General features: G+C 32.6%; 1 protein-coding gene across 4 annotated transcripts in view; it reads left to right on the forward strand.

The window, feature by feature from the left end:
• Window positions 1-12,347, forward strand: part of CPNE8 (copine 8) — a 180,472-nt gene that overhangs the window by 146,916 nt on the left and 21,209 nt on the right. For all 4 annotated transcript variants that reach the window (XM_074325838.1, XM_019736511.2, XM_074325839.1 and 1 more), the window contains one exon: window positions 5,356-5,483. In XM_074325838.1, the coding sequence (XP_074181939.1) occupies window positions 5,356-5,483 (128 nt within the window). The remainder of the gene's footprint in view (window positions 1-5,355; window positions 5,484-12,347) is intronic.

Genomic DNA, 12,347 nt, shown 5'->3' on the forward strand with positions numbered 1-12,347 from the left:
TCAGGCTTATTTTAGAATCCATGCTCTTAACCAACTACTAATCACATTTTGTAAAAGTACCTATAATACAGCTACTCAGAAATGTGCTTTGTTAAATATATATATGTGTATATATATATATATGTTTTTTTCCAGAAGCTTTTAAGCGATATTTCATTTTTCTTAAATGTATGTTTTTTAATATTTTAAGTATTTTAATATGTTTATTTCTGTACTTATCCTTGCTTTTCTATTTCATCACCCGCATAGTTTCTGAAAAGTTTGCTGGAGGGTTTAATTCTTTCTCCATGAAATAGTCCACATGGCACACTCCCAATGTCATGTGAAAATAAGTATCTGTTGGGGTTTTGTGTCTTAGAGAATTAAAGTCTCCCAGTAATTTATAAGATCATGAAAATCACTCATGTGATCCTAAGTCTGAAGTGCCTCCGGAAAAAGGTTACGAGCTATTTTAAGCCTAAGAAAATGAATAATTTTGTTAAACTAAATGAGGTTTATTAATTTTCCTTCCATAAGTTTTTTCTCACCCTTGTGTATGATTTTTTCCCTTTATCTCTCCATCTAATCCTCTTCTTTTCTGCTTTTTCTACCTCCACTTCATTCCTTGTAACCAAACCTATGCAAATATCTGCTGATAAAGAAGACTTTTTTCTTGTTTGCATCTTAAACTGTTCTTTGAACCCAACTCAAATCCTTATAGAGTCATACCCCTTTAATTTATGAAAAATAGTCTCCCAAATGGATAATGAAACCAACAATCATGATGTTGATGATGATGATAATGCTTCAACTTTAATATTACTTAATTGTTATAACACTTTAATTTTTTTGAAAGCACTTTTGTTTTTTTGAAAAACTTAGCTAGCAAAGGTTAAGTGGATCTTCAGTGAGACAGTATTTGACTTGATTTCAGCTGAAGTATTCTATATTTACCTCAACCTAAAAAACTGCAATATACATCCTGTAAGTGCCAAAAATAGCAAATACAAAAACTTCAGTCCCATGTCACTCTGCACTTAATGTTAGCAAACTTGCAGGTTTCCCTGGTAAGAATTTGTGATATGCATTCACAACCATTAATCTATTTATCAAATAATCTTCAGATGGCAAAGGAGGCCTTTGAAAAAAAAAATCCCTAGTTGGTGTTTTGGGTTAGCTCCAACCCTGAAATTGAGCTTTGGTGAATCTAAAGGATCTTAGGTAAACCCCAGCTTTTCATGTGAAATTTGTATAAGAACCAATGTAGTCAGAAAAGAACAGGGGTTGAGGAAGTGAGGGGGGAGGGAAAAGGAGGGGGAAGCAGGGGAGAGGAAAGGAGGGGAGGGGAGGGGAGGGGAGGGGAGGGGAGGGGAGGGGAGGGGAGGGGAGACTTTCTAGTAGTGCCAGGCTAGCACTTTCGGTTGTGAAAAGGTTGAATCACTGCTCTTCTCTCATGATTCTTGATGACTCCTTACGGTGTTATAACTGAAAATATGTGCAGGGCTTTAGAGGAAGTATTTGTAATGGGCACGTGGCCAGTGACCCATAAAAGGCCTTCTGCATTGATCAGTAGAGAAATGCTATACCTGTCCAAGCAATTTCTCCTACTAAATAATGTAAAAGCACTTGCATGCTTTTCACTTATTTTGGCATTTATAGGAATCTATGCAATTTAATATTTATGTATCTGCTTTTTCTTTCCACTAGATGCTAACAGTGTAACAACCAAGGGTCCTTAACACACTGTATGCACAAAAGAGCAGTTTAGTAGATGTTTGTTTATTGAGTTAAGGGGAAAATTCTCTCAGCTTTCCCCCACAGTAAGCAATCAATCTCTGAGCAGCAACAGTTTCAAAGAGTAACTGCAATAACAGCCCCTGAGAGTTTCTCTTCAGTAGCATTTTGTCAGCATGTTAGCCCTGTTGAAAAATATTATAGGCTGTGGTAACAATAGACTATAGACTTGTTGCCCAGAACTGAATCTAACTTCCCAATTACAGTCCCTCGGGGAGCCAAGTGGAGGGATAGTGGGTGAAAGCTGGAGCCCTTCCCACTTAAGTCTGCCTAGTGGGATTATTGCTCATTTTGAATTCTGTTTTATATATTATTATGTGCTCCACAAATTGACATTCATTATATTAATAAATGGAAAATGTTGTGGACATATAAAATAGAGCATCCATTGCCATCTTCATTACTATGAAACAAAATTGAGTGCTCTTATTTTCAAAACGTCCTGTGTTTTTTGTGCTGGATCCACATACGAGTTTATATTACTTTGTTTTAAGAAGCAAAAACTAATTCCTGGCATGATTATTTTAAGAAATGAGTCTTTTAAAAGACTTAAAAAAAGATTTATAACTCATTACAACTTTGTTATTAAGAGGAAAAATCTCATTTTAATGGTTGTAAATTATTTAAAATAATCCTGATATAATGCAAAGCATGTACTTAGAAGAATGTATAATTTGATGTAATTAAGTATTCTTATCATCCAAGGCATATGAGAAAATCTTAGAGAAATTTATTATGGAATTAGGACTAATACAGAAATCAGTGCTTTAAATATTCCATAATGATGAATGGAACATCCAAAGATTATCTTTCTACTAAGAAAAATGAAATAAGTGAGAAAAATGGTGACCTTGTAATTTCAATTCCATAGAAATAGAGGAAATAGTTTTATAGAAATATAAACCCCAGCCAATTGTCTTAAAAAAGACAATCAAAAAGTAGCTTAGAATTATTCTGTTTGTAATTATTTCTTTAAGGCAGACATATAATACGTTTTTATGCCCAAAATCAATAATCATTTTTAATTTTAATTACCTTCATGCTTTTCAAAGGAAAAGAGCACTGTAAAATTTTACTTAAAAGGAAAGTTAAATAGGTCAGCTCAGATTAATATCAAAACCCACCATTAATTGCTTTGTGCTAAATATTAAACTTGTACATTTTAATTTCAATCAATTGATGTAACCAATTTTATAATATAAAGAAGTCTTTTATTATTTTTATGTTTTTAAAAATTTACATGAGGGTTAATTAATAAAAAGTTGGAAGAAAAGAAGCAAACAAAAGAAAAAAGTGGGTATAAATTCTTCTCTCACAAATGGCAAAATTGAAGTTGTTGGTACCAGCTGGCTTAGTTTCCTAAGATCCACAGTCTTTCAAAATGTTTAGGATTTCATAACATGGTGGCATAGTGGTTGGTCTCTAGAGTTAGTCTGTATGGATTCAAATACTAGCTCTCTCACTGGTGTGACTTTTGGGTAAAATATCTAAGCTCTCAGTGCCTTAGTTCCTTCATCCGTAAAGTGGGGATAATAACAGTGTTTTATCTACTTTTTTAGAGTTGTTATAAAAAACTAATGTATATAAGTATTTTTAAATAAAGCTTGGTATTAGAAGTTCAATTTTAGTTATAAATTAGCAGTTATTGTAATTGTTCACATAAAAACATACATGCTAAAATTATTGCTATGTTAAAGTATAGTTATTGTCCTTTCTGTTTTTAAATATATCTACAAATTTTATTTCTATCCCCTTCCCTTTGAGAGGTGGAGCCTAATTCCCCTTCCTTTGAGTACGGGCTATACCTAGTGACTCATTTCTAGCAAATAGATTAACACAGAAGTAATGGTATGCAACTTATGAGACCAGCTTATGAAGGCATTGGGACTTTTGCCTTGCTCTCTTTCTTGGATCGTTCATTCTGGTGAAGTTGATGGACATGTTGTGTGAACACCTAAGCAGCCCTATGGAGAGTCCTTGTTGGCCCTCTAGCAGTAGCTGCATAAGTGAGCCTTCTAGGAAGCAGATCTTCCAGTTCTGGTCAAGCTTTTAGATGGCAACATCTGTACTTGACTGAAAACTAATGAGAAATTCTGAGGGAGAACCACCTGGCTAAGCTGCTGCTGCATTCCTGACACCCCAAAAATGTGTGAAAAAATAAATGCTTAATGTTTTAAGCCACTGACTTTTGGGGTAATTTGCTACATAACAATAGATAACTAATACACTGCCTTATTTGTGAAATCTGGGCTAGGAGAATTCAAGCTAATAATAACAGAGCATTCAAGGTATGACAACGCTAGACCAGGTCTCCTAAGGGGAATTTCCCCCTTAACTCAACGGTGCCCTACTGGGTACTCTTTTTCAGAATACGAACTCCTTGGTGACAAGCTCCATTTCCCTTGAGCAAAATGGATGTATTTCTTTGATTCTTTCTGCCTTGTCTTGATATTTCTCATACCAAATTCCATTCTCTCTGACCCTTTCTCCAGTTAGGGTTATCAAGTATGACCTGAAAATGTTCATGTGGCAGATATGTTACATTTTTTCTTCTGTAAGGTAAAAATTAAATGGATAACATTTTATTTTTAATTTTAATACATTGCTACAGAAACTTGGGAAATATAGAATAAAGAGTGAAATACAAGTCACCAATTACCATATTTTGCAGTGTATAATGTGCTCCTGTGTATAGTGTACACCCACGTTTTTGGTCCAGACTTTCAGGGGGGAAAAAAATCTTTCATTTTAATTCAAATTTTTATTTGTTTACATTTAGGTACTTGTTTTTTGTATTATAAAGGGATTTCTGCATTTATTTTTTAACCTATTATGGTACAAGAAATTTTATGTAATAATTACAAAACACAAGAACAAATACAAGGAACAAGAAATGTTATGTACCAGTAATAAATTTATGATATTTATTCATCATAGAAGGCCAAGAACTCTTCATCGTTGTAAGTTCAACAAAACAATTATCATTTTCCAGGGTATTATTTTGTATACGGATATCATTATTGATTTCTAGAGTTACACTTTTAACTTGTAAGCATAAATAAAAGAATTAAAAACATTTATGTAGATGCGGAATTAGTACTACCCATATATAATGCACATCCTTATTTTTTCCCTCACAAATTTGGGCAAAAAAGTGCACATTATACATGGCAAAATATGGTACATAACCACCCAGAGTTAACCACTCAGTGTTTTATTTACTTTTTTTCAAGGTTTTTATGTGTTCATCTCTACATATAGAAAGACCTGTGTAAAATTAAGACACTATTTATTACAGAACGTTGTGATATTCAGCTTCTCAAGATTATATAGTATTTTCTCTTGCCCCATTTTTGAACAGTATCCATTTTAGTGATTGCACATTATATCACCACATCACAATCAATGTAATATATTGTAACCTATTGTTGACCACTTACATTATTTTTTTGCAATTACAAATATATAAATGAGTGTTCTTTCAAAAATTATTTATGAGTATCAGTGTTTATTATTCTTTTTCAATTGATTGTTATAGACACTATTAAGTTTTTACTGATTTTTGCCTGTAATGTTCTACAGAATGGGAACCCTCAAAACCCCTACTGTGATGGCATTGAAGGCGTCATGGAGGCTTATTATAGGAGTCTGAAATCTGTACAACTGTATGGGCCAACCAACTTTGCTCCTGTAATTAATCACGTAGCGAGGTAAGTGGAAGTACACAACATATTTATTCTAGTGTACTGGACCATAGTAAAATCATTACACGATTGTTATCATGACCTCACAGATAAAAGTTGTTTCCTTCTAACTTACCTCCAAGAGAGAGGAAAAAGATATACAGTAGAAAGCATCTCCAATGAGCTATCATGATACTTGGCTAAAAATTTACATCGAAATCTCAAGTGAAGAAATATACACTGGGTTACGTTAGGACGTGCATTTGTTCAGCCAAAGAAAAAAATTTTTTTCTTTGAAAAGGCATCCACGAGAGCAATAACAAGATCAATCATGATCTGAACTGTGTAAATTATTCATGTCTAATATCACGTTTCATAGTAGCATAGAAGTAATAAGAAACTGAACTCCATGAAAATGACCAAAGCCATTCAGTGATATATATGGCACATTATTTTCATCCCTCTGAAATTAATATAATAGCAAATGTTACAAGTTCTCAGAGCTCTACCTGTGTATAATACAGAGTTTTGAGATCAGAATATAATTGCTTATGATTCCAAGTACATGTTCTGGAAAAAAAATTTAATGTGAAAATCTATACATATTTGCTTATCATTTCTTCATTAGTGCATAAATTAATTAGACTTCACTTTCATAATTCCTAAAAAGTTTGACGTGACCCAATTGCAAATTCTATGAGACCTTGCCTTATTTTCAGATAATCGAAAAATTATAGCTCTTATATTCTTCCTAATATTCAATCAGCACTTAAAAAATTACTACATTTGGATCAGTTTATCAATGCACAAAGGCAATATGAAATCTCGGTTCTCTGTTGGAAGGTTCTGGAAGTTTACCATGTCCCTATTGGACATCATGAGCAACTTAAATGTGTTCTACTTTCCATTATCTGGGACATAGACAAGATGCTAAAATACCCCGGCACCCAGGACTGACCCCAGTGGAACTCTCCTGTGACATTCCACCTCAGGTTGATAATGATTTATCAATGACCATTCTCTGAGTGTGACCCTATAACACAGGTTTTCAAACATTTTTATCCACAATCTGTACTAAGTTATAAATCTTACATCTCAACATTGGACACACACAAGTGAAAAAAAAAAAAAGGTTATTTATGAAATAATATTTATTATCTCATATTTTCTCTTTATTTCCATGGTATCTTATTCTTTCCTGTTGTTTTTGTTTTTTTTTAATGCAAGTCTTGACCCACAAAATTGATTTCAAAATCTACTAGTGGTTCATTACCTGTAATTTGAAAAACATAGCCTAGCTTATTGTATTAGCCTATATAAGTAATGTTATCTGCACTCTATTTTCCTTGTGTTTTTGATAGCTGTCAAATAAAGCACAATCAAAAAAATATTAATGCACAATAAATTATAGTCAACGCTCACTTTCACATACTACCATACAGTAGATCACTGTTTTTTATCCAAAGATAAGAGGAAAATGATAGGACTTATTTTGTGTGAACTCATGCTGGTTATTATAGATATTCTCATCAGTGCCTACCAATTAATTTTGTATTTTTGTCCTGGTATATGTCTACTTTAAAAGTTAGACATTTAGATAAACAATTTCTAGGTGCATTTCTGTATACCATTTAAAACTACAGGCTCCACATGGTTCTGTTACCATTTTTTATATTTTTTCCAGCATTTTAAAAATTCTCAAATATAGGGATAGTCGCCAGCTAAGATTTTCAGGATCTTTGAAAATAATCCGGGATGTAATAATTTCTTATTGTGGTTTTTTAATGAGAGAAAATAAGAAACCCAGTAAGATATTGCTTTTGGGGAATCATTTCTTCCTTCCAATATAATTTGAAGTTTCATATATCTAGCATTTCTTATTATGACTCTATATAAGAAATGTCTTTCTCTTTTATCTTTGAGAGTTTTGTTTTATTTTTAAGTTTTTATTCAGACAATTTCTGTCTGACCCAAAATTATCAAGTAAAAGACAAGTTACTACTTATTTCTAAGATGTTTGTACATTTGTCACTCTTAAATGCATTTCAACTGTACTTCACCATGCCTATCATACAGGAGGTAAGTACTCACCAAATGTCTAATAAATAAATTATGTGTGTGTTACAATAGTTGTCATTAAAAATTGTTTTTTGGAAAGTCAAAAGCAAATATTTTTTCCATACTTTCTTATTTGCTTGATTTTTGTTCCCTTTCAAAAAGTGAGTTTATTGGTAAAAGCATAGTTATTTATAATACCTTTATATAAGCATCTTGATAAATACTAACTCTTACTCTTTTTAAAAAAATAATAATTTTAAGTGCATGCTTATTTCTAGAACTAAAATCTATGTCATAAGACTATTGACTTTTGAGCTACTAATAATGAGATAACAACACAGTGAAATAGTCAAGACTCAAGGCATCAAGTTTGCAAAACTTGAAGGTTATTTTTGCTATTCTGGGGCTTTCCAATCCCCTGCCTCTAATTCTCTGCCTTCTCAGTCCTTGTTTCACAGAGTTGTCCAGGGAAGAGCATTTCAAATAATGTAAAAAAAAAAAAAAAAAAAAATCCTACTCAACAGCTATTGATGCCTTGTCACAAATTTAAGTTCAAACACTTTAGTATTCAAGAACTTCCAATCTCCAACTACCATTCGCCCATCCAACATCATTTTTCCTCCATGCTCTCCCAAATGTACCACAATTCAGTCATAGAGAATTGCTACTTCTGGTCTGTGATGTCATTCCATATATAGCTCTCACAGCACTCACTAATTTGATCCTACTCCATTGTTACATATAGATCTTTTCCAAATTGAAGAGAGGAAATGAGATTTAACCTCACAATACTTTATACTGAGAAATCCATACCTCTTTAATTGAATTTTCTGTATGCCATACATTATGAGTATATTTTAATAAATAAGGCTATAATAGGAAACTACTGATAATCCTTAGTCAATCTTAATGACCTGTGGGAAATATGATTGTGACTGATATTTGCTATATCAGTCAGGGTTCACAGGGGAAATGGAACCAATAGGATCTACATGTATAGATAGATATATAGATAAAGAGATTGATTTTAAAGGATTGGCTTATGCAGTGGTAGGTGCTGGCAAGTCATAAATTTATAGTGCAAGCTGGCAGTTTATAAACTCAGGCAGGGTTTGATATTGTTGCAGTCTTGAGTCAGAATTCTTTTTTCTCCAGGAAACTAGTTTTTGTTACGTCCGTCAGTTGATTAGGTGAGGCCCACCCACATTATCAAGGAATTTTGTTTCCTTAAAGTCATCTGATTGTAGATGTTAACCACATCGACAAAGTACCTTCATAGTAATACCTTGATTGGGGTTTAACTAAATAACTGGATCTTATAACCTAGACAACTTGACACATTAGACTAACCATCACATCTACCAAAAGAAATGTATTACCATTATGTTGTAAATTGAAAACAAATTTAAAATCAAAGAAATACTTCTAGGTCCTGCTGTATATGAGCGTAATAATATATTTAATGTCTATAGCACTATATTTAAACCTCATTAATTAATAACAGTAGGAAGAAAAATGTTAAGGAAATCATATGTTTGTAGATACGTCATTTGACTAAAATGGAGGTTTACTCATCCCTTGATTGATCTCAGTTTCCTCTTGGATATGGCAATTACTATTTTCACATTCCTGTTTAGGTCATTTTTTCCAAAGGTTTATTTTCATACCTCAATAATTTAAAATTATCTGTAATACATTTGTTGGTATATTTGACCAATTTATTACTTCACAAATAAACAAATATACCAATGAAAATATCAATTATCTTTTCAGTCTATTATGAAAATGTCACTATTTTTTTTTGCTTGACTTAAATAATATTCACTGTTTCCCAACTGATAGTCCTTTTTTTTTCCTGTGTCTAACCAATTACTGGTTTTGAGGCTGTCACATTCTAGTTTTTAGAGGGATCTATCAATTTCTAATTATTGGCCAATTTTTTTCTTTTTTTTTTTCTGATACTGAGAAAGATCAGGATCCAGATAATCAGCTAAAGTTAATTTTCACTTTTCAGGATATAACATTTCTTTATTTTGGAATGTCCATAACTAATTTTCAAATTAATCTAAAGAATGTGTTGTATTTCTTTCATCTGTGTGATCAATAATAATAAAATCAAAATAACAGTCATTATTGAGCTCATAATCTATCTCAGGCAACATGTTTAGTGCTATAATGTAGATTATTTATTTTAATCTTCGTAACTCTAAGAGGTGACAAGAGTGTGTTATTCGCAATTTACTATTACAAAGTAGATATGTAGAGTGGCCATTTGCGGTGGAGCTAAAATTCCAAACAAAATAATCTGATTTCAGATTACTATGTAATAATGCCTTGCATACTTAAACCTTTTTATCTCTGCTACAGAGGTAAAGACACACAAAAGAAAGTGCAACAAAACAACCTGTTATGTGGACACAGTTGGTCACTTCATTATACTGCCAAAAGTAGTTTGGAAAACAACTTAGTAACATAAACATTGCTGTGTTACTTTGTATTGAACTGTTTAAACGTATCCCTTTATATAGCAAGAAGATTTAATTCATTGCGTATGTCAAAATTAAACTACTTAAACATTCTGAGTCAGTTAATTGTTTTGTTGCCCTCTCTAGTCCTGTGAACTAATGAGCGGAAAGAATATTCCACAAATCTGAGCCAACCATTTATGAGTTTCTAAAAAACAATCCCAGAAACCTATTTCACAAAGACTCCAAAGAAATGTGTTTTTTGAGCACCAAAACCCTGAGAAAGCTAACCTGTCTTTCAGATTTGTCAGAGTAATATTAAAATATAACTTACAGATTGCCTATATAGGTAAAAAGACTGTGGGCTTTCAATAATAAGAATTTTATTATGCAATTTATAAAAGGCTTCATCATTAGGTTCCTTTAAGAAGCAGGCTTATTTAATACATTTAAAATACAATTTGAATCTGTAAGTCTGTATATCAGTGCTACCTTTTTGAAGATTAGGATGTGATCAGCATCTAACTTTCTACTTTCTACATTTCTGTAGCATTTAAATTACTTTATCATGAATACATAATACTTTTAGTATAAAATATGATTTTGTTTGAAATTTAGATTAACTAGCAAAGTGAAACGGTATGTGAATGTGTAGAGTAAATACCAGAAGAACAATGAGTAGTTTAAAATGATTGATTTATGGTGCTGATGATGATAAAGACTAAAATGAATTGAATAGTTCTTATGTAGAGGGGAATTTATTTTCAAAGCAGTGTATCTAAGCAATAGTGAGAGCCACACATAAACTCATATATCTTTGTACAGCATTAATTTTCTTCAGTTAAGAAATATAAAGCATTAAAATAAGCACATATTTATTATAAAGTAAAATGCAAATTTCTATGAACTTTAAGATAAAACAACAAATTCAGAGAAATTCCTAGTTTACTATATGTGCTTCACACTCTAGCCCTAACTCTCTTGGTAATATGACTATATTCTCCACGTCTTTTGTGACTCAAAAGAAAACCAAAATGCAAATGAGTTAAATGCACCAATCAAAAGATATATAGTGGCTGAATGGTTAAAAATACAAGATCCAACTATATGCTGTCTATAAGACACTAAACTTAGATTTAAGGACCAACATAAGCTGAAAATGAAGGGATAAAAAGCTATTCCAGGCAAATGTTAACCAAAAGAGAGCAGGCAGGGGTGTCTATATTTATATCAGATAAAATAGAATTTAAGTCAAAAACTGTCACAAGAAACAAAGAAGGTCATTACATAATAAAAAGGTCAACTTATGTGATTGTGTGTGTGTGTGTGTGTGTGTGTGTGTGCGCGTGTACATGCATGCAAGGTATGATTAAACAATACGGTGAGTGTTTAAATAAAAAAAAAATATTACAGTAAAAAACACATTACCATTAATCTCCCTCAAAATCTTCCCCCTTACTTTGAACACACTTATCGTTCTTGCCACTCTCTGAAGCAGTTCTGGAAGTCCTCTTTCCTGAATGTCTTCAGCTGTGCTGTTGTCGCTGCCTCCATCCAGAATCATTTTGACTTTGGGGAAGAGCCAGAAGTCACACAGTGTCAGATTTGGTGAATAAGATGGATGAGGACACACTGGCATGTTTTTATTTGACAGAAACTGCCATATACCAGAAGTGATGTGTTACGTGGAGCATTGTCATGAGGGAGGATGATTTACAGCACACTTTAAAACACACCTTCTTTCAACCGTAGCTCACACCCGACTGATTGCATCAAACAAGTTGAAAATTGTCGCACACTGTTGCCAAGGTTCCTTGCACCACTTCGCATATTGAAGATCCCTGCCTTTCCGTTGGCTGGCACTTGGCAGCAGCATTCACCATATTTTGTGATCACAATGAAAGGTTTTGTGTCACAGATCACTTCTGGTACAGCAATTTCTGTCAAATAAAATATTACCATGTGCCTTCATCCACCTTATTCACTAGATCTGGCGATGTGTGACTTCTGGCTCTTCTCCAAGTCAAAATGTCCATGAAAGGTAAACATTTTGAATAGGTTTAGGATATCAAGGCAGCCACAACATCACAACTAAAGACATTCATGAAAAAGGACTTCCAGAACTGCTTCAGAAAGTGGCAAGAATGATGGGATAAGTGTGTTTGAAGGGAGGGAGAGTATTTTGAGGGGGATTAATGGCAATGTGTCTTTTACTATAATTATTTTTTTTAAATTTAAACACCACATTATTTGATAACACCTCATCAGATATTATTATATATATATATATATATATATATATATATATATATATATATATATATATATATATAATTCAGCCTTAAAAAAAGGAGCACCTGCAACAACA

The sequence above is a fragment of the Rhinolophus sinicus genome, linkage group LG02 (genome assembly GCF_036562045.2).
Source record: "Rhinolophus sinicus isolate RSC01 linkage group LG02, ASM3656204v1, whole genome shotgun sequence".
NCBI classification, from domain to species: Eukaryota; Metazoa; Chordata; class Mammalia; order Chiroptera; family Rhinolophidae; genus Rhinolophus; species Rhinolophus sinicus.